The sequence below is a fragment of the Microcebus murinus genome, chromosome 14, assembly GCF_040939455.1.
Source record: "Microcebus murinus isolate Inina chromosome 14, M.murinus_Inina_mat1.0, whole genome shotgun sequence".
Taxonomy (NCBI): Eukaryota; Metazoa; Chordata; class Mammalia; order Primates; family Cheirogaleidae; genus Microcebus; species Microcebus murinus.
In genome coordinates, this window is record NC_134117.1 from 59,898,959 (window position 1) to 59,923,494 (window position 24,536).

The following is a 24,536-nucleotide window of genomic DNA, read 5'->3' on the forward strand; positions in this document are numbered from 1 at the left end:
CACCTGTAATCCTAGCACTCTGGGAGGCTGAGGCAGGCAGATTGCTCGAGGTCAGGAGTTCGGAAAAAAAAAAGAATATAATCTATATCCACCTGCATGATATTTTTATTTTTTAAATAAGTCAGTTTCTTTTTCAGCCTATTTAGAGTTCTCTAGTCGAGGGCTCTAATTTAAATAACAGACATAAAATTCTTCAGATGTAACTTAGTCTTTAAAGTGTCATCAAAGAGCCTACTTGATTAAAGTGCCTTATATGTTTCACACTCTATGGGCATTTAAATGAAAGATGCTTCTCTACAATTTGCACTTCTCAAAAAACATTTTGAACATCTAAACTCCTATGTTTAAAATCTCTGAAGTTATTACTGCCAGATCCATTCTTCAGCTCTTCACCTTGTGAGTAAAGGGACATGAAGAGGAGGCAGGAGACAGCTCCTGTTCCTGCCCTCCTGAAAATGAGTCAGGATGTAAAACTAGAACTCAGGTCTCTTGACTCCCAGCCTTCAGCTAGCATGACTTCCATAAACTGTGATTCATTCCATTCTAAGCAGACTTAGGCCATGGTACACGATAGCCCAAAACTCTTCAAAGATATGCAACCCCCAGTGCAAAATTTGAGGACGATAAAACCACTGTGTGGCAGGTAATTAGTGACCCTCCCAAAATGTCTACTTCCTAATGCTCAGACCCTACGAATATGTTACAAGGCAAAATGGACTTGCAGATGTGATTAAATTAAGGGCATTGAGATAGGGAGGCTATCCCGGATTATCCAAGTGAGCCTAATCTAATCATATGAATCCTTTAAAAGCCAAGAACCTGTCCAGGGTTGTGGTCAAAGAAAGATGTAACTGGAATAATGGTCAGAGAGATGCAATGTTGCTAGCTTTGAAGATGGAGGAAGGATACCACAAGTCAAAGAATGTGGGCAGCTTCTAGAAGCTGGAAAAAGTAAGGAAACAAATTCTCTCCAAGACCCTCCAGAAAAGAATACTACCTGCGAAACACCTTACTTTTAATCCAATGAGACCCATCTTGGACTTTTGACCTATAGAACTGTAAGACAATATATTTGTGTTACTTTAAACCACTAAGTTGTTGCATTTGTTACAGCACCAACAAAAAAAAGTATAATATATATTGGCTAAAAGGTTACTCACATGGTTTCAAAGTATCACTTGCACAGATTACTTATTCCAAAAGGGAAAAGGTACCTATAGAAAGAAAGATCTGGTGGATGCCACCTTAACCAACTGATCAAATAAGTACCAGTAGTGAGACAACCTGAAAATATTTATCTCCTGATATGACACAAGACGAAATACACATCACCTATGCCAAAAATGTTTATTCTGAATCTAATCATGAGGACACAATCAGACAAATACTAATTGTGGGACATCCTATAAGACAATTGGCATAGACTCTTCAAAAATGTCAATGTCTTCAGAAGCAAAAAAGAGGGAAAACTGTTCTTTCTTAAAGGAGACACAACAACCAAATGCAATACACACTCCTTATTTGGATCCGGGATCAAGAGTCAAAAGTTGGCAGGGCGTGCTGGCTCACGCCAGTAATCCTAGCTCTCTGGGAGGCCGAGGCGGGTGGATTGTTTGAGCTCAGGAGTTCGAAACCAGCCTGAGCAAGAGCGAGACCCTGTGTCTACTATAAATAGAAAGAAATTAATTGGCCAACTAATATATATATAGAAAAATTAGCTGGGCATGGTGGCACATGCCTGTAGTCCCAGCTACTCGGGAGGCTGAGGCAGCAGGATTTTTTGAGCCCGGAGTGTGAGGTTGCTGTGAGCAAGGCTGATGCCATGGCACTCACTCGAGCCTGGGCAACAAAGCGAGACTCTGGATTAAAAAAAAAAAAAAAAAAAAGAGTCAAAAGTTATAAGTGAGATTTTGGGGGCTGTTCATTTTCCCATGTATTTGGGAAAATACAGACTATCAAATAACACTCCTGTTTCACTGCTGAATGTTTTGCATGAGATAATAGTATTGTGGTATATAAGAGAATATTTTATACATAATTATTTAGGAATGAAATATCATAATATCTTCCATTTATTTTCTAATAGCTCAGCCAAAAATTATGAATACATGTTGTGTATATGCACACATACAAAAACACATATATACACACATACAGGGAGAGAAAGAATAAATGCGACAAAATGTTAACAATCGGTGAATCTATGTGAAAGAAATATAGTGTTTATTGTATTACTCTTTCAACATTTCTGAAATATTACAATTTTGTAAATTACAAAGTTAGGGGGCAAATATCTTTCTGGCTTCCTCCATGCCTACCTCTCCCAGGTCTCCTCACACACAGCCAGGAATCCACCTGGAATGGCTGATGTTCTTCAAACAGCCCACATTCTTCCACCAGCATGTCCTGTTTTCTTCTGCTTTACTCACAATTTAAGGCTTGATAGCTGGAGTTGGGTTTTATTATAAGATGGAAACAATCTACATGATATTAAAATACCAGTTTTGGAAACAGATTGGTGAAATATCAAATAGGAATCATCTTTTGATGTCCTTATTACTGGATTTTAGTTTGTACGTTCTTTTTTTTTCTCCTCTCACTATTGTTTCTCTTACACCATATAATCTTTATGCTCTGGTTTCTTGAACCTCATCATTCCCTGTATGGTAAGAGAGGTCACAAGCATGGCAGGAAACCATGAACAAAAAGCAGGACCAGTCACATCAGAAACTACTACAGAAAACAGTCAGGAGCTGCCTCTGGCTCCCAGCCCACATCACTCTGAGCATCCCAGGCAGCCCAGACCAAGGCTCACCTCCTTCCTGCAGGCCTCACTGCTCTCCATATGGCAGCTCACTGACATCAAAGAAGACGGAAGAAATTATCTAAATTCACCAGACTAGTCCGTTTCTTCGGCAGAGTCACTGATATCTCAATTACCTCTTCTACAACAAGAGTACCTTTTCCCTTGCATGCTAAGATTTTGCAGTACTTTAAAAAAAGGGGGTTGGGGGTATGTGCACTGGACTAACAGATGGGAGATTAACAACAAAAGACCTCCCTGATGAGGGAAATCAAAGCTAAAATGTTTGTATATGTACAACAATAATATAGAGGATCAAAAATTGAACTTGTAAATAAAATTTAAGTTGCTCTTCTGAAAAGCCTGTCTAGCTACAGACAGGAAAAGGCCCAGCATGACTTCTATGTACGCCTATGCTGTTTCTAATAGAAAGGACACAATCAAGCCAAAGCAAACATCTGTTAACCAGTTAAGTTTGTTAATGAAACAAAATTGCAGCTGGTTTATCAAAGATCAAAAGTGAAGCAAATTAGAGAAAGGATGTATGAAAAAAGCTGGTTTCTAAAAAATAGTGGCTAAAGAATTCTAAACTCACTTGTCAAATTAACACAAATCCATCTTGGATTTTGCTTAGACTACTGATTAGTATTTATTTTGTATCTTTGTAGAGATCAGGCTCACAGTTAAAATCTAGTGTCATTCATTCTAGAACTCTGTCTATATTGTTCATTTGCAGATTTTTCAAAATATTATCTTTCACAAAACAAAATTTAAAAAGTATACTCTACATTATATTCTGCTAATTAAAAGGCACTCAGTTATATAAAGACAAACAATAATATGCAGTTTGCAACTCCTAGAGACCTCTGGGAAAGTGGTCCAGTTCCAAGCAAAAGCACAGTAAGTGCATTTAGCGTTTCGTAATATGCATTGCCATACCTCCTTCTCTTACATACACAAACTTCCCACCACCACCTGAAGGCAGAGAGATAAGTGTACCCACTCACCAAAACGTACTTCCCTCATGGCTCTGTTAACTCAAAATGTCACCAGCAAACTACAAGGCTGACTCATTTGCTAACTTTAATTTGGTGAGCTAATTGATGTTTATGTACTTAGAAACATTAATATACTGGAGAGATGAAAGTACCTGAGAAGATTCAGATGCACATTGTAAATGTTGGTCTGATTAGATAAGAACAGTTTCATGAAATCTGTAGTTTAATGCACAGAGCCAAGAAAAGGAAGCTTTATAAACAAAACAAAAAACCATTAATTTTACAATCAAAATACATTGCTATTACAATGATAAAACAATCATAAATCTCATATATTAGAAATAATATACATGTGGAATCAACTCCAAGTACCTATCAATTCATGAGTGAATTAACAAAATGTGATACACACACACACCATGGAGTACTACTCAGCCATAAAAAGGAATGAATTAATGTCTTTTGCAGCAATTTGGATGGAATTGGAGACCATTGTCCCAACTGAAGCATCTCAAGAATGGAATAACGAACACCACATGTACTCTCTAATAATTTGGAACTAATTGATGGGCACACATGGGCACAGAAAGAAGTAAAAATCATTGGAAATCAAGGAGGGAAGGGGGTGGAGTAGAGTAAAAACCTACCGAACAGGTGCAATGAACACGATTTGGGTAAGGGTCACACTAATAACCCTGACTGAAGCATTATAAAAGCTATCCATGTAATAAAAACATTTGTACCACCTTAATATTTTGAAATTTTTTTAAAAAGAAATAATATCACACCTATAAGCCTAGCACTCTGGGAGGCCGAAGCGAGCGACTTGCTCGAGGTCAGGAGTTCAAAACCAGCCTGAGCAAGAGCAAGACCCCATCTCTACTATAAATACAAAGAAATTAATTGGCCAACTAATATATATAGAAAAAATTAGCTGGGCATGGTGGTGCATGCCTGTAGTCCCAGCTACTTGGGAGGCTGAGGCAGTAGGATTGTTTGAGCCCAAGCGTTTGAGGTTGCTGTGAGCTAAGCTGACGCCACAGCACTCACTCTAGCCTGGGCAACAAAGTGAAACTGTCTCAAAAAAAAAAAAAAAAAAAAAAGAAATAATATACAAAGATAAATTATATGAAAAGAATACAGATCTTCATTCTAAGAAACATCAAACTATACCATTTATTAAATAAAGTTTGAAGGGAAAGGATGAGTAAAATCTTTGCCATTTCAGATACAATCAGCAAATAGCACTTAACTGTTAAAATAACTTCAAAGCTATAAAATACAGGTTTTTCTTAGCACTGTAAATATCACAAATATAGCTGTTATAAGCCTATAAATAGGCAACATGGAATACAATAGTAAACACCTAAAAGTTGACCATTCAGGACAGGATCAAGTGTTACAGAAAAGGTATCAAAAGTATCAAATACATCTAAGATCCAAAGAGTTAAAGAGAATGTTTAACATTCATTTTAACAAACTCAAATCCTCTGACATAATGTTTCTACTTTACCTAAAGCCTATTTCCTTAGAAGTCTAGACAAGTCCCATCTTGATAAAAGCTCAAAGGTGGAACAAGCTGTCATGCCTTGGAGTGCAACAGAAAGACGCATTCACTCTTCATTTTATCTTTCCATTGACTCAACAAACTTGTTCGAGACAATACATGTGCTCTCTCAACAATCCCTCCACAACTGGTACTACCTGCTCACGAAAGCAATCCTCAGACACTCTTCTATTCTGATAAACGTCTAACGCTTTATTATAAGAACAGCATGAACTACACTTTTTTTTCCTTCCCTGACCCGGGAACAGCAAGTTTTTGGTCTACCTAGTCTTTCACATTACAATAGGTTCTGTCTGACTTTAGTGATTCTAATACTGACTTTTATCCATACTAGTTCTGAAATCAGGTTATTTTGAAGAGTAAATTTTACAATATTTAGGGCTTTATTCAACTTTCAGTTAAATACACATAATCAAACACTCTTTGAGAAATATGACACCTGCGATACAATGGACACCAATTCAAAGGAAAACTTACAAGGTCAACAGAGAGGAAGAGATTTGGATTCTCTATAATTTGCAGATAGAAAATACACACATTTCTGACAAAAAGATCCAGAATCATCCAAGACTATGAATGATCACCCTAAGGCTGAGAGACTTCTGGAAACCACATCACAGAACAATATGGACTAGTGAATGGTCCTTCACAAAGTTCAGGGGTTTGGAAAAGTCCCAGAACAGATGAGGAGGGTCTGCACTAAAGCAGGGATAATTGGACTGGAGAGGAAAGAACAGAGTGGAGAAAATCAAAGAAAGGAAAATCTAAAAATAAAGTTCTCTAACTTATGGCATTTACACAAGAAACTAATGTAGGATGTATATTTATCTTCTACTTATGGAAATATTTCATATTGATAACATTGCCAAAAACCCTAGTAAGGCATCTCATTAAAAGGTGGTGGTAGACAAATAGAATAAACAACTGAACAAGCCAAGACCACGCATGACGAGTGATTTTTATCACAATTTTGTCTCTCAGCCCCATTTCTGACTATCCGTGCTCCTTTTTAAAACCATTTTATCTTATCCTTATTGACAGTATTTGTAATTACAGTTTTTATAATTATGTTTTAAGGTTTTTGTAAGATTCTAATACAACTATTTCATTTCTTCAAAAGAAAAACATCAAAAGTCCTACCTGGGACACTGGAAGTGTCCCACCTTCCAGCTACTATACTAGCCTAGAATGAGAGTTCCTGTATTATGTACTACATTGGAAACAGACCAAGACTTGACACTTAATAAATTTTATAAAGATTTTCTCAATGAAGTGAAATACCAAGGAATCTGTTTAAAATTGAACTAAACTGATTTTATAAAAATGCTAAAGCCAGAATGTTCAAATGGAATCTTAATGTTACAAAGTACGCAGTGATAACTGAAGTCTCTCTTAGAATATTTGACTTTCCAAAGTCCTCATAATCTGACCTAATTGAGCTTTACCACTTTTAATGAGAAACACTAATACTATCCTTTAGGAGTTCCCTCACCAAGTCAAAGATAAAGTTTTATCTTCAGTGGTTTAATTCATTTCCATATCACCTCACCAAAGAGAGCTTTCTTAAATAAATACAAAGAATTTATGCTAAGGAGCCAGTGTGGTAATACCCAATTTGAATTCTAGACTATCAGAAGATGTGCAATTACATTTCAGAAAGGAAGGAGCCCTTCTATTTTAACTTGCATTGTATTCCTCCTAGCAGTCATGCATAGGAATGATGATGATGTTAAATCTAATTAGACACAGATTTACTACTTTCTCTAGTGCATTTCCATATTGTTAATATTATAAATAATGTCTGCTTTAAAAACTGTAAGAAGCTCATTGCAACTACCAAATTTAAAATAATGGAAATCTCTTTGTTGGGGGAAAACTGCTTCTAATCATTTGAAGAACTGGAAGAGAGACTTTTACTGTTAATAAAAAGACACCAGTGTTGACCAGTATACTGCGCAGTGGTAAAGAGCTCTGGAATCAGACTGTCTCATTGGAATCTTGGCTTCACCACTCACCAGTTCTATAAGTGACCTTGGGAAAACCACTTTGAGCCTCAGTTTTTCACCTGTAAAATAAGTTTTTCATCTGTCTACCTCCCTCCCAGTTATTGTGATGAGTCAAGGAGATAATAAATGTAAAGCACCTGGAATAGTGCCAGCATTTAACACTTACAAAATATTATTTTTACTATTCTTATTTTCTTTTTTACAATTAAATGCAATTTCTCAACAAAAGTAATCAGAAATAACAACTTCTATGAAAGACATCAATTGACTAAACTGTGACTGAAATCACTCCATCTATATCATAAATTTCCTCCCACAATGCAAATTCTGACTTCCAGCACATCAAAAACAATGATAATCTTTTTCAAATACATTATAAAAAGTCTTATATACAAGAATCTATAGTACATCATATATATATATCTATATATATATATATGGTTCAGCAACCAAAGCAAGAACAATCAAAGATCACAAATTAACATATCACAGTTTTAGTATAAGAAACTCAAACTATTTACTACAGTACAAAAAAATATTCACATTGGCTATTTGATATTTTGGATCCCTTTGAAAATCTGATAAAAGCTATAAACTCTGACCCCAGAAAAACATGTGGATACACACATGACTTTACATTTGATTTCAGAGGAGTTGTGGGCTACCTACCCAAGCTCATTCTTGGATCCCAGGTTAAGAAGTTCTATTAAATTTACTTAGTGAGTTTACATGGTTTTACACTACTACTACTACTACTACTACTACTTTTCATTTCAAAGGGCAATATATTAATGATGTAGTTTTATTTCATTTTTCATGGAAAAACAATATCATAATATATAATACAAACACATTGAAAAATTGGTTTGATTTTTATTTATATTTGCTTTTTTCTAAGAATCAGAATGTGATTATTTGATAGAACTAATCTATAAATTTCATCAGGTAAAAAACTGTAGAAAACATTCTCAGCTTTCCTTGTTATATGATGATGCTAACCAGACAATTTAAAGATCAGCATCATAAAAATAGCAATAACAATTGCATGCTAAGCAATAAATTACTCTGTTCTCAATCCTAGACACTTTCAGACATGAATTTTCCTTTAGACTAAAAATACTTCCATACAGATGCTGCCTGGAAAAAAAAAACGATAAGGTTAGCAAGAAATGATGGGCAAGGTTAAAGAGAAGGATAGGAAAGGAACTGTGGAAAATTTGTAGTGACTCTTGTATCACAAGTAAAATTATCCCCTGATCACAAAATTATTGTAACTTACTATTAAATTGCCTAAAGCTGCCTGAATTAGTCCATGTACCTAATAATTATAAAACCTTAACATATCTTACGGTAGTGTATATATTTTAAAAACAAAGATATCCAAATCCATCAAGAAATGGCTCTCAAGCTGGGCGTGGAGGCTCACGCCTGTAATCCTAGCACTCTGGGAGGCCAAGGCGAGAGGATCGCTCAAGGTCAGGAGTTCAAGACCAGCCTGAGCAAGAAAGAGTGAGAACCTGTCTCTACTAAAAATAGAAAGAAATTAGCTGGAAAACTAAAAATATATAGAAAAAATGAGCCAGGCATAGTGGCGCATGCCTATAGTCCCAGCTACTCGGGAGACTGAGGCAGAAGGATTGCTTGAGCACAGGAGATTGAGGTTGCTCTGAGCTAGCCTGATACCATGGCACTCCAGCCCAGGCAACAAAGCAAGACACTGTCTCAAAAAAAAAAGAAAAAAAAAAGGCTCTATACTCCCTTCAGGAATTTCTTCACGGCATAAGCTTTTATAAAAATATTTAATGAGAAACAGAGGTGCTTAATATGACTGTGTCAGACACAGGAATTAGGATTTGAGTCACTTTCTATATTTTAAACAAATGTTATTAAGAAGAAAATTTCACAGGTTTCTTACTCTTTTCTTTGTGCCCACATTCTCTCACAGAGAATTGGGGGTTGGTTATACAAACACAACTACTATCAAAGGATAAAATAAATGTAGCAGAAGACTAATAAAATTAAAATCCAGTTAAGTAATAAATGCTAGGCTTTAGATCAGCCTGTGGAAAGGCAAACCACCTGGTCCTATGCAGTTTCTAAAGCTGGGCTCCCACCAGCTAAAGCACTGAGGGAAACAGGGACCATTTCAAGACTTCACGGTATCCAAGAGAAGAAGCAAGCCATTAGGAGCACAATTTTTCCTAACACTTGTTCTTCAATCATTTCTAATACTGTAGTTAACAGATACAACCATCTTTTCTGTTGACAACAACGATCAAAGGTTTACAAGATGTAAAATTAACTGATATCAGTGTATCTGTTCACCCAAAGGACAGACACGCCCCAAAACTGGAGGGCCTGAATTATAAAGAACTTGCTATTGCTTTACTTTGACTTTAGTTTGGGTGGTAATTTCAGTAGCTTTGAAACAAAAAAAAGAAAAAGTCTACTCAACCAAAGACTAAATATCATAGCAGTAATGTAAAGAGAATTCTGTCATTTATTTATAAATACTATAGAAATAACATAAGGCCCAGAGAAATCAAAGAGTATAAAAAAGATTCTATATGAGACATTCATCTATACCTAATTAGACTTAGACAACAATAAATGACTTTAAATTGAAACAAGATGGATTTAGGTTGCATGTTAAAATAATTTCACAAATGCAGATTATCAGTATTAAAATAAGAAGTCTATAGATTCCTCTGTGAAAATAATAATAAAGAAAAAAATATACAATGACCTTTCTTAGATTTTTGAAATATATATGACCCTGCCTTGAAGAAGGAGGATTATCCATCTTTGGTCCCTTCAAGCACCAACTGATTAGCAATTAGAGTTTAAAAAATAAATTACATGAGGCCGGGCGTGGTGGCTCACGCCTGTAATCCTAGCACTCTGGGAGGCTGAAGTGGGCGGATTGCTCAAGGTCAGGAGTTCGAAACCAGCCTGAGCAAGACCCCATCTCTACTAAAAATAGAAAGAAATTAATTGACCAACTAAAAAATATATATACAAAAAATTAGCCGGGCATGGTGGCGCATGCCTGTAGTCCCAGCTACTTGGGAGGCTGAGACAGAAGGATCGCTTGAGCCCAGGAGTCTGAGGTTGCTGTGAGCTAGGCTGACGCCACGGCACTCACTCTAGCCTAGGCAACAAAGTGAGACTCTGTCTCAAAAAAAAAAAAAAATAAAAAAAATAAAAAATAAAAAATAAATAAATTACATGCTTACTGCATTAAATTCTTAGCCAATCAATGAAGAAGCCTTCAATACGTTGTAAAACAATATAAAACAATGTATATTGTAAAACAATGTATGCATCTTAAAAGCATATAAAAGCCTCCTCCAAGGCAAAACATTTGATCTATCAAACTTGACTCGGAACTTTTGTTCACATAAAACATCTTAACTGAAATCGTAAGAGTCAAAAGAGCAATATCTAGAATGTATTAACATTCCTCCTTCACTTACCTGGTCTTTCTCATGGGGTAGAAGGCTGACAGGTGGGAGCGAGGATGGGAAAGCACTGGGATACTGGGGTGCCCCTTTGCCATCTAGGCTCCCATAATTGACCCTGTACTGCGGCCCATCTTTCAGTAACCTCCCATTGTTCACGGCACGTTTGGCCCCCAGTCTCAGCCGCTGCTGAAAGGCTGGGTGATTGGTGGTGCTTGTGAGATCACTTTGACTTCTGAGATACTTCTCTATGTTCTTCAGGGAGGAGCCATTTTGCTCCTCAAGTCCTTCAATTGCTCTCCTCAAAAGTTTATTCCAATCCACATTGTGGAGATCATTACATGATCCTCTAGACACCTTGGTTGACTTAGGAAAAGTGCCTGGTTTAACTGATGAAAAGCGCCCAGGGTTATCTGGGTCCTTATAGGAGGCAAGGCCTTTGTTGGTGACTTTGAGAACTGAGCCATCCTGAACACTGAGTTCCAGCTGCTCAGAGACTGTCTTCTTATCCAACCCATGGGAAGTACTGACTGCATGGCAGATTCTCTCTTCAGAGGGCCTTTGCTTTTGTTTTTTTATTTTCTGTATAGCTTCAAGAATCCACTCTGTATAAAGTGGGTTTGCAAGTTTTACCATGGTTGACAAATGACTTCTTCAACACAAAAGTTACCCATAGAGGTTCTCTTTGTATTTAACAGAACTTGTACATTTGAAAGTCATTTACAATTCAACAAACGGACAGAGTATTCCAGACCATAGTAAGCAACATCTCGCAAACATCCTTCCTTAAGAGATTGAAAAGAGAACAAACAGGCAATGTTGATAGTTGTCTTATTTTACCAACAGGAAAGACTGCATTCGGACGAAGAACATCTTTAACTGCGAAATCAAGACCTTAAAAGATAAAAAGGGGGAAAAGGTTCTTAATAATGGAACTTATAAAAAATAAAATAAATAAATAATGGAACTTATAAAAATAAATTAAAATATTCTTTAGCATGACTTTTTCAGATACAAAGTGACCACAGAAGTAATGACAGGCAGGTATTATGTAATACAGCCCTAGTGACAATATTTTCCAACCAGAAATTGGGTCATAGTCTGAGAAGAAATTTTTTTTAGGATTTTTTCACTTATTTATATGAAGTCACTTATGAGGCATGTAAGAAATAACATCTTAAATTATATATTTAATGGATTACATTTATTGAAATTAATAACATTATATTAAAGTGTTTCAAGGTATATGTCTACCACAAACATAAAATCAACATCAAAGAATAAGTCTATGATATAAAAAATCTGATGCAAGTACATTAAACTTATTTTGAGAAATCTTAAAACTTTAAAAAAGAGTAATAATCCTGCTTTCAGCTAGGTATTGTATTTCCCAAGTCTCACAGATTAAAAAAAAAAAAATGCCAATCCACCATGCGTGGTGGCTCACGCCTATAATCCTAGCACTCTGGGAGTGCCCAAGCAGGAAGATTGTTTGAGATCAGGAGTTCAAGACCAGCCTGAGCAAGAGCAAGACCCTGTTTCTACTAAAAATATATAGAAAAAATTGGCCAGGCATAGTGGTGCATGCCTGTAGTCCCAGCTACTCGGGAGGCTAAAGCAGTAGGATCGCTTGAGCCCAGGAGTTTGAGGTTGCTGTGAGCTAGGTAGGCTGACGCCACAGCACTCACTCTAGCCTGGGCAACAAAGCGAGACTCTGTCTCAAAAGTAATAATAATTATCCACATCTTCATTCTTTATAGTTCAAAGTTTACAGAGTGTGCTCACATATAACTTTTCACTTGATCTGCAAGACAACTCTGTGCATAAAATGAGGCTTAGGGGAAGATGGAACTCACCCAAGGTAACAGTCAATAGGAGACTTAAGGCTCAAACACTGTTACTCTAAAATCCAAGTCCAGAGCTGTTCTCACCTGAGTCATAACAGCCTGTTCTAGCTAGTTCTGCCCCTGCAAAGAGACTAACAGTGGGTCTGAATCTCAGCTCTATCAATGTCCAGTGGAGAAACCCTGGGTAACTGACTTAAGCTTCATCACTTTACCTGTAGGTAATACTAGAATATCCCTTACAGGACTGTTGAGAGAATTAAATGAACACAGTAGCCAATATTCAATATATAGTGGCTATCATCACTTCCATCAAATGCAATGTCCATATACTTTGAAAAATGTCTCATAAAATACAAAATTAAAGTTATCTCTAGTTATGTATTTAAATAGAATATACCCAAAAGGAAAAAATAATCTTTCCTCAAAAACTTTAGCCAGGGCCGGGCGCGGTGGCTCACGCCTGTAATCCTAGCACTCTGGGAGGCCGAGGCGGGCAGATTGCTCGAGGTCAGGAGTTCAAAACCAGCCTAAGCAAGAGCGAGACCCTGTCTCTACTAAAAAAATAGAAAGAAATTAATTGGCCAACTAATATATATAGAAAAAATTAGCCGGGCATGGTGGCACATGCCTGTAGTCCCAGCTGCTCGGGAGGCTGAGGCAGGAGGATCACTTGAGCCCAGGAGTTTGAGGTTGCTGTGAGCTAGGCTGACGCCACGGCACTCACTCTAGCCTGGGCAACAAAGCAAAACTCTGTCTAAAAAAAAAAAAAACTTTAGCCAGATACACTGAAGAATATAACATTTGCTCTCAAAGATTCCTGAATGTTGCTGAAAAACAAATGGGCCATTGAACTATTCTTTTTCAAACAGTCAGCTTGAAACAGGCAGTTTAAACAGATTATCCTCTTTGTGATCAATAAATTGTAGGTTCATTCCACTTTTTTCCCCCTCAGATTAAGAAACTTTGAGCTGAAAGGACCTTAGGAGTCATCTAGTCTAACCTCTAGTTATCCAGTAAAAGATCCCTGTTCAATATCCCCAACAGATGGGCCATTGAGTTTTTATTTAAAATACTTCCAGTGACTGATAATGTGTCACTTTTCAAAGCAGCTCGCACCACTGTTGGACAGCTCTCGCTATAATATATTTCTTGCTCAGAGAAGCAAAAATCTGCTTCTGCATAGCTTCTACCCACTAATTCTAGTTTCCCTGGAACAATCTCAAGACATTCTTAATATTTTTCTTCAATATGACAGGCTTTCAAATATTTGAAAACAAGTATGTTTTGAAAACTACTAACAACCAAACCCCACTCTACCTCTGGCCCTACCTTAGACCACTCATGTCCTGGCTCCCTAACCCTTTCATATATCACATGGTTTCCAAACACCGCCTTTTCTTGGTTGCTCACTAGTTTGGCTAATGCCCATCTTAAAATCTGGCAGTTCATGGCCGGGCGCGGTGGCTCACGCTTGTAATCCTAGCACTCTGGGAGGCCGAGGTGGGCGGATTGCTCAAGGTCAGGAGTTCAAAACCAGCCTGAGTGAGACCCCATCTCTACTATAAAAATAGAAAGAAATTAATTGGCCAACTAATATATATATATAAAAAAAAAAAATTAGCCGGGCATGGTGGCTCGTGCCTGTAGTCCCAGCGACTCAGGAGGCTGAGGCAGTAGGATTGCTTGAGCCCAGGAGTTTGAGGTTGCTGTGAGCTAGGCTGACATCATGGCACTCACTCTAGCCTAGGCAAGAAAGCGAGACTCTGTCTCAAAAAAAAAAAAAAACTGGCAGTTCAGGCATTATCCAACTATAAATGCAACCCAAGATTACAGGATCTTCCTTAGCAGCCCTGCCACACAACTGGCCATGCTGAGCATGCAGTCTAACTAAAAATCTCAGATTTTTTTTTTTTTAGTTTATTAATTTGCCAGCAAATGAGGAGGTTGGCAGGCTCCTGTCTCAAAGCCAAGGTCCTCAAAATCTCAGGTCTTTTTTCAAAACTACTGTTAAGCTGAAGGTCTTTCTACTCCTTTCTTTGTGCAAATTTAAATACTGGGATTTAAAGTTGATTACAGTTCATTTTCCTCTAGTGAGTTTGAGTCTATCTTCCAACCTGTTAAAGATTGTTTTGAATCTTGATTCTGTCATCTATGTCATTATGTAAATCTCTGACAAAAATGTGAGACTTGGAACACAGTGTGTTAAGGAATGAAATCATTGGCTTTTATAGTGCAACCACTTTCAGGATAGAACACAGGAATCATTCTGTGTCAGTAAGTTTAGAACAGGAAACTGATCTTTCCAAAGTAAAATGGTTTGGGGCAAAATTTCATTAGAAGACATTTCACTGTATCCAAGTAATTATTTCATCTTTCATCATTTATTCACGATGAATCACAACTAATTCAATTTGACTGCATAAAATACAACTGCAGGAAGCAGAAGAGGTCATAGGAAAGTGTCCAATATTACAAAGTTGCTTTTAGGCATTTTGGTTACAAACAAATAAACATACATTAAAACAAAATGTATTTCATAACTAATACCCAAAATATACTTTCATGACAAGGTTTTACCACAATCTTTATCCACAATCAAAATAATCATTCATATCAATTACTAACACATTTCAATAAGACTGACATTTTATACCTTAAAAATACAACAAGGGAAAATACCAGAATTGGAACTCCAAACGTTTTAACAGTCCATGACAAAAATGAAGATTGTCCAGGTCTTCAGGCAAATCTGCCAAAAAAAAAAAAAATGAATGTTCATTTGGGCATAAGGAGATCTCTTAAAACCAGCAACCATCTATGGGTCTCCATAACTATTCAAGACAAATAGCTACAACAGTTTATAGTAAACTACATTTGATGATATATCAACTCTTTCAGACTACCAAAAGGCATTTATAAACATGGAACTCAGGACAGAAAATGAAGCCCCAGAGTCCCAAGGAAAGCACCTAAAGAAGTAAATTTCATTCTTCTTTAAGGCCAGATCTATTCTTCAAATATTAAAAATCAGGTTTGGAACAGGAATGGTGGCTCACACCTGTAATTCCAGCACTCTGGGAGGCCAAGGCAGGAGGATCGCTTGAGCTCAGGAGTTCGAGACCAGCCTGAGCAAGAGCAAGACCCCATCTTTACTAAAAATAGAAAAATTAGCCGGATGCCATTCTGTGCACCTGTAGTCCCAGCTACTCAGGAGGCTGTGGCAGGAGGATCCCTTCAGCCCAGGTGTTTGAGGTTGCTGTGAGCTAGGCTGACACCACTGCACTCTACCTAGAGTAACAGAGTGAGACTCTGTCTCAAAAAAAATAAAAATCAGGTTTGTGATAGACTTGTAAGAAAGAATCACATCATGAAAAAAGTCTATTACTCAAATAGCCAGGCAGATATAACATTTTACCCAGCGGGGGAATAAGAGGCTAAAGTTGTTTTAAGATCAGGATTAATAGGCAGCATTTTCTGTTGTCCCAAAGGCTACCTAGCACTGAATGGATTACCAACATATGACCAATAACCTCACCTAAAAGAAAGATGTACCAGTTTCCGCAATAGTAAATATGTGTTGACACAAGTTACATTTTAGGACAGTAGTGATCATTTTTACTTGAAAGGCAAAAAATAAATTTAAAACCACAGCTATAAATAACTACATTTTGATCTTACATAAAACCAAGCAACCTTAGATCCTCCTTCTCCCCTCCCCCAGCCACCAACACACACCCCACTCCTCAATTTAATCTCAAAATTAGCTCTCATCTGACACCAACCAACAGAGCTAATTAGGCAGAAGCAGATGTAACTCAGCAGCTCTTTGCTACAAGCAGAATCACAGTGTTTAAAAAAAAAATACACAGCTAGGAGAGGAACAAAATCAGAAGTCTCTTATCTGTAGCCAATTCTCAACTAAACACATGTATATTATCCACTTTGTGTATTATCCACTGCAAATTTTTTAATCTTAGGCTGATTTGTTTCCAACATCCCACTGGCCCCACTGTAAATTGGTATAAGCTAAGAGAATAGATTGAAAACCAATTTCATTTTAGCCTAAGCAGTATCTAACTAGAGACAAATCTAGGGGAAAAATGCATAATTCATTCAAAAGCCAAATAGAAATGATTTTTTTCCCTGATTCGGAATTATCCACACCACTTCTCTTTTTCAGAGCACTGGGATTTGTTTCATATGTAGATAGGACATTCTATCACAAGCTAAAACCCTAAAATCATTATTCTCTTTTCATTTTTTTCTATAAAAATGTGAAAGTTAGACAAAAAGGCTATCAAAAAGGTAGTAAATCGTTCCAAATTAATTCTGGGGATTCATGCTACATCAAATTAAATTATTCTGTTTTCTAAGGTTATGAATCATTTTATTTTTAAATACAAAATATCAGTAAATTATATGGTTATATCATACAGTCTTATAACACTACTTAAATCATTCATTACAAACTATTCTAAACATATCTAGAGAAACGCTTAGGCCAGCACTGAGCTTTTAGCTTCACCAGTCTTATATAAACATCAACATTATTCAGAAGTATTCATGTCAGCATAAGAAGAGTCAAAATATCCTGGCTCATAAGTATTATGTGAGGACTCCTCTAAGCTTTTACTCAAGCTGTGTGCTGTTTCAAAATCAATGTCATAACAACCAAGTCATGAGATTATAGGATGAGCCAAAAACAGTGGTAGGAAAAAAATAAAGATTAATAATAGAGTTTACTCTTCTGTCGTCCTGAGTTTTACTTGCTAACAGTTATTTTTAGCTCTCTTACTTTCATAAGCTCCTGGATTCTTTCAAAGCCCATTGTGTAACTGAATGAGCATCCACAAATCTTAACAGTATCTTCCGAAACAATATCACTGCTTAAGGGAAGGGACTTTGACTCCTTTTCCCTCTATCACCACCCAGCTCAGGTTATTGGCATAGTTGTGCAAAATAGGTGACACATCAAACATCATCCCTATGGTGATATTTGTTAACTTCAAGTCCTGGATGCATCTATTTCCCCTAAAATTAATGCTTGAGGCCCAAAACATGTGAATTGGGAGGTAAGGTTATAAATACTAATCAAAGAACAACAAACAAATATTTAGCGAGATTATGTTCACTGCATGCAGCCCTGTGGTAGATGCTATGAGGAAAACAAAGCAAAGCTGGAGACAGAACATACAAGAAGCAATTAAGACATAACAAAGCACTGTTCGGGGGCTCCTCAAAAAGTTAAACAGAGAATTACCATATGGCCCTATAATTCCACTTCTAGGTATATACCCAAAAGAACTGAAAACAGATACTCAAATAAGCACATGTACACCCATATTCATAACAATACTATTCACAATAGTCAAAAAGGTGGAAACAGCCCATATGTCCATTGACAGATGCACAGATAAACAAAATGTGGTATAGCCATACACTGGAATATTATTCACCCATAGAAAGGAATGCAGTACGAATACATGCTACTACAACATGGACAGACCTCAAAAACATTATGTTGTGAAAGAAACCAGACACAAAAGGCCACATATCATATAATTCCATTCATATTAAACATCCAGAATAGATAAATACACAGGTAAGACATAAAATGGTGGGACTTCAGGGAGAAGAAATGGGGAGAAACTGCTTAGTGGGTAAGGGATTTTATTTTGGATTGATGGAAATGTTTTCCAACTAGATAGAGATGGTAGTCATACAACACTGTGAATATACTAAATGACACTGAATTGTTGTTCACTTTTTATGTTTTGTTCATTTTATGAATTTCACCTTAATAAATTATGGGATTTTTAAAAAATAACAAAGCACTGAACTATAATAATGCCAACCATTTTCTGACACCTACTGTGGGCCAGGTATTTTACATCAATTACCAGTAAACCTTAAAACAACCCTGTCAGGTAACATTGTTGCCCTATTTTACAAAAGGAAAACTGAGGCTTGATTTGGCCAAGACCTCAGAGCCATTAAATCATGAAGGATTCCAATGCCAAAGCCCACACTCTTTCCTGTCTCTCCACTGGTTTTCAAACTAGATTCCTTGATCTCTAGTGAAGTACCTCGGCTATCACCTGCAGGTACCCTTTATGGATTAAGCACTAGGGGTACCATAACACCTGTACCTAACAGTGCAGCTCCACTGTAACTATTTTATATACTGGGCTTCCCCATAAGATTCACTTCAAAAAAAGGGTTATTCTAATTACAGAAGGAAAAAGTCTAGAAACAATTGTGGCTATACCTGCTGAAACCACATGGAATATGGATGGCTAGAACACCCTTTGGATGGATGGACTTAAACTAGACCTCAAAAGACAATGATGAACTTAGATAACTTCCTAGTCCCTCTGTCCAAATTCAAATCCTTTATAGCCCAGCCCACCATCTCAGAAGCCCTACATCTGTCTTTGTCTCACAAGAAGCTTTTAGCCTTCTTAATATTTTGGCATTCATTTCCTACTTTATAGTATGCTTATTTGTGTACTGACCTTATCTCCCTTACTAGACTGTAAAATTCTTAAGAACAGGATTAATGTTTGATCCACCTTTACATTGCATGCCCAAAGATTTCCCAGGATTGCAACTTGAACAGAAGAGGGATTCAATGCCTATTTGTTAAATGAATGCATCAGTGAATGAAGGAAGGAAATCAAAATGAAAGAACAGAAGCTAAGAATGAACTATTAAACAGAAGGGACACCAAGTCCATGTGCCAAAGACAGGTATGTGTTTAAAAGGAATAAAGAAATAAAGTTGGCTGTAGCAAAAGCAAGACTGTGTCATGTGAACATGACAGATGAAGTAATATGAAGCCACTGCAGGCACAGGTGACACAATAATGCATAGAGAAGTACATATACACACAAGAAGTTTGTTGAATGTTTAAATTACTCTGGCAATAGTATCCATCGGCTATGAGGTTGGAAGAAAGGGTGATTAAAAGAAGAAACAAAAGCAACCAGTATTTCATCTCTCCAAACATCAATCTTGTTCAACTTATATTTATGAGTCTAACTTAGCAGCCAGCCCAGTGCGGGCACTCAATAAAATGTTAGCTGAATTGAATATTTAATTCCCCATCTTTTTAGAGTAATACTAAGTTCTTTCCCACTACTCATTAACACAGAGAGTTTTCAATTCATAAGCTAATAGTGTTTTCCAAGGATTTCTAAGAGGCTAAATCACCATGAAAATTATCATTTCAACTAATACATATTATATTAATTGGAAGTTTAATTTTTCATGTCATGCTCTCCTAGTTGACAATATCCTTGTTATATCATTAAACTATAATTGTGTAAATGTGCTTCAACAAACAATAACTGAACCATCAATAAACTATTATGGCTTCCATAATCCCTAGTAAAGATTAGTTTCAACATCATCATCATAAATTAGTAGAGACATGTCCCAAATCTCCTGGTGAAACCCATGAATTAAGTTTGCATAGTCATCCCTGCATTTAAGTGCTCAATAGTTTCAGTCTCTAAAATGTAATCACACTGTTAGGAACCTCACCAGAAATTTGATCCCTTGTAAAACAGAGGATTTTAGAGACAAGATGAAAAGTCATTTGAAGTCATCAGACTGTTGGAGCCAGAGTACACTGATTAGTAATGATGATATTATAACTAAGCACTTTCACTTAAGAAATAATCAACTAAATTTAGAGTGTCTTTTTTTGGCATTTAAAAATTCCTATTCAAGCCTAGATTTCTCTCTAATTACAAATTACCTTTAGTCAGTTTTTAATGACAAAGACAGAGAACAATATATTAAGAAAAAAATCTAACATCTAAATCGTTTAAAGACTATTTTGAAGAAACAGATCATTTCAGGATTCTGTGTTAACTTTATTACAGGTGTGTGCAGAACGAACATCCAGTAAATTCTGAAAAAAATTAGGGCTCCCTTTTGAGAGTCTCAAGAATATTGTAGACCTACTTTTTAAAATGAACACGTGTACATACAAACATTGGCATGTATTTTCAGGGGTTAACAGCTCTTCTGTCACCCATACATGGACTACTTACAGTCCACTGGCTACACAGAGAGAGGTATTTCATATAGTTTCACACTAGTTATCTTTACATCGTTTAATTAAGGCATGTTATGTTAAAACTAAGAAAGTTATTCTCTTTGGTTTTGAGTATTATCAAAAAATACGCTTCTGAAATCTTATTCAACAAACAAGTGTGCAGTGATTAGAAGTATCTAGAGAGTCAGGGATCCAGTCCCCACTCTGCTAGCTACCTAAGCTATGGGATATAGGACATGTTACTAAATCAATCTTAAGTCTCAGTTTTTTCATCTGTAAAAATGAGACTACAACCCTTGTTTTACAGAATCCTGTTAAGAGGAATCATTGAGATAACAAATATGAACAAAGAATAGTGGCAGACACATAGCAGAACACAATAAAATGCTAGCTCATAAAAGAAAAAAGGGCAATACAGTCAGCTGGAGACCTGTAAAATCTAATCTGGCTGAACTTCTGTCTATATGACCACTTTCTCCTAAGGGACATGGGAAGTCAGCACCTGGCTCTTAGCTATAGTTGCAGACAAGTAAAAATTCAAGACAGAGAATAAAAGGAAGTGAAGGAAAGCAAAAATAGATTTGTAATGGTGAGGTTGAGGTCAAGAAGAGTGTATTTTACTCATAGTTATACATCTTTTAAGGTCAATAAAGCTTTTAGAAGATAATACTGTGTAGGAGAATATATTCTTGACCTCAGAGTAGGAAAAGAGTCTTAAAACAAGACACAAAAAGCACTAACCATAAAGTAAAGACTAATAAATTTGACTCCATTAAAATTAAGAACTTCTGTTCATTAAAAGACACCATAAAGAGTAAAAAGGCAAACCACAGAATAGAAGACAGTATTTGCAACTTACAGGATAAAAAACTTGTATTCTATAAAAGCAATAAAACGCAGAAAGCCATACTTAAAAAGGGGGTAGAACTTGAAAAGGAACTTTACAAATGAGAAAAATCCAAACGGCTAATAAATATATGAAAAGCTGTTCAACCTGATTACTAATCAAGTGAATGCAAAATTTATCTTATCAGTTAAAATTCAAAACACTAACAGGACTGAGAATTGGAGACCAAGTAATGGGAATTCTCACATATCGCAGGAAAGGGAGGAACCTAGTACAACTCTTTGAAAAACAGTTTTGTACCTAGTAAAGATGAAGACAAGCAAACCCTATGACTAGGGTCACCATACAACTCATTATGCACACCCAGATACTTGTGCGAATTAAAGGTGTTATAGTTGCACTGAAACAACAAGCATAAACCAGAAATAAATAGTCACCCTGGCTGTGAACCAGCAATTTCAACACTAGGTGTACACCTTAGAGGAGTTTGTGCACATGAGCACCAGATAACATGTATGGGAATGCTCACAGCAGCTTTGTTCATAATTTCCCCAAACTGCAAACAATTCAAATATCCAGCAACAGTGGAATGGATGATACAAAAATTGTGGTATATTATCTTTCTCAGGTCTACCAGAAGAAAGCTACAGAAGGCAGATTAAAGCATCATATGGGCCGGGTGCGGTGGCTCACGCCTGTAATCCTAGCACTCTGGGAGGCCGAGGCAGGCAGATTGCTCAAGGTCAGGAGTTCGAAACCACCCTGAGCAAGAGCGAGACCCCGTCTCTACTATAAATAGAAACAAATTAATTGGCCAACTAATATATATAGAAAAAATTAGCCAGGCATGGTGGCGCATGCCTGTAGTCCCAGCTACTCGGAAGGCTGAGGCAGGAGGATTGCTTGAGCCCAGGAGTTTGAGGTTGCTGTGAGCTAGGCTGATGCCATGGCACTCACTCTAGCCTGGGCAACAAAGTGAGACTCTGTCTCAAAAAAAAAAAAAAAAAAAAAAAAGCATCATATGGAAGAAAGATCCCTTCATCCCACTTCTCCTAACCATGCATCATTTACCATCCTGAAAGCAAAGACTGATCACTATAGCTCACATATCCCTATTTTCATAAAACAATTTCCTTGTCCCTCAATACCAATGTAGGCATGTATAGGCACATGGAAAACTGAAGGTATATTGTACAGAACTATCTGAGAGACTGAAAGCCAGATCATTTAGTTAAGTCTTTTTCTACTTGGTATATGAATGCCCATAAAAGTTTCTGAAGCACATTAAATTTATCAAACTTCCTCAACTACCTTCTAATACTCACCCTATTTACCTTTCATTCACATTATGCCTCGTGTCTGACAGTTTCCACCCTATCTTCACAAGCAGTGTGTGAAATAAACATATAACAGCAATGACATAACATCCACTCTACTCAGAGGCCTAAGTACAATTGGTAGGCAAGACTTTTCATCTGCTGACCATGTCATTACCATCAGCCAGTCATACCCTAAATTCTTCCTTTAATGTTAAAACTTTCCTCTGTCTCTATCTTCTTTTTTATTTAAACCATCACTTCACCTCCCCAACCTTTAACCCCCAGCAGATGATCTCAGGTAAGAAAAATCTTATTCTTTCTGAAACATATAATGTTACTCTTTCCTTCTTTAAAACATAAAAAAGTACCTGAACTCATTTTGATGTATGTGTGATGAATTTATGAATAAGAAAAGAGCAGTGGTTTATTCCAGGGCTATGCCAGAAAATCTAGAGTAGACAGGGAGAATGTACTTTAAAAAACAAAACTTTTTTGGAGCACCACAGAACTAACACTATCCCAACACAACTAATTCCCATTTACTACTTCTACCTCCTGTGCATATACAAAAGGTCTGCATATACTCTTTACTCTGAATTCCTGGTACCTCCACCCTAAACATACTTGGTTCACTGGTCATCTTTTCTTATTTCCCACATCTGTAATTCTTTAACACGACCCCTTCACAACCTCTGTCTAATAGTGTTTAAAACATCCCAACACTCTCTCCCAAGTGCACAGCTTAAAATCTTTCCTGATGCATTTGTAATTCAGCACCTCCTCTGCCTCTGCCTGGTCACTTCCCACCACTCCCTGCACTCGGCCCATACCAAAGCACTAGCAAATCCAGAAATACACAATGTCCTTTTCCAAGTTATGGTACATGCCTCTTCCTGGGGCACCCTCCTGGCCCACCTTCAAGATCCCAGCTCCAGTTTCATGCAAGAAATCCAGCCTTATCAAACAACTCTTGTCTCCCAAACTAACACCTTTCTTTGCCCCATCCTCAGTCCTGGCACAGTCCACCAAATCACATTCACCCAGACCTACTAGCCAGCCCCACCCACGTTCTTCACGCCTGCTGCCTTTTCCAACCCCCTGCCGCCCCCAATCCCCTGTCCCCATGACATTCTCTGCTACAGATATAGATTGCAAGTTCCAAGCAGCCTCCCTCCCTCCTTTCACATTTAAGTCTGTTTTGATGTCTTAAGATCATCTTTCAGAAACTCTCCCATGCATAACCATCCCATCTTTTCATGTTGTTTTTTAAAATGCTTCATATACCCTAAAGCTAGCAAATTTCCTTCCTATCCCAACATGCCGGTTCACCCAGATATCGCTTTCCTATCACAGCGACTGTACCTGCCCCTCACATAGGTCAATACTTCCCCCAATCCAACACCTACTCTGCACTGTTTTCTCAACTCTACTGCACACCCACCACACCCAAACCCATCCTTACTCTGCACCCAGATAACTGCAATCTTGTCGTTCTGCATCATTTCGCCTACCCTCACATACCCCTCGATCTCCCTTCCACATGTCTAAACTTACATCCCTCCCTAACTCTCCCTTCTGCACCTGCTTCTTCACCTCCAGTCTCCCCTCCCACCTGCCTAACCA

At 37.2% G+C, this 24,536-nt stretch overlaps 1 protein-coding gene across 13 annotated transcripts in view; it reads right to left on the reverse strand.

The window, feature by feature from the left end:
- The window catches only part of KAT6B (lysine acetyltransferase 6B), a 184,484-nt gene that overhangs the window by 158,280 nt on the left and 1,668 nt on the right, over positions 1 to 24,536 (reverse strand). For 6 of the 13 annotated variants that reach the window (XM_076010125.1, XM_076010124.1, XM_012759934.2 and 3 more), the window contains exons 2-3: positions 15,362 to 15,431; positions 10,851 to 11,729 (exon numbers count right to left, since the gene is read on the reverse strand). In XM_076010125.1, coding sequence (XP_075866240.1) covers positions 10,851 to 11,471 — 621 coding nt within the window. In that variant the 5' untranslated portion in view covers positions 11,472 to 11,729; positions 15,362 to 15,431. Of the gene's footprint in view, positions 1 to 10,850; positions 11,730 to 15,335; positions 15,432 to 24,536 lie in introns of all 13 variants that reach the window. The other 7 variants (XM_012759931.2, XM_012759930.3, XM_012759944.3 and 4 more) reach the window with 2 other exon arrangements.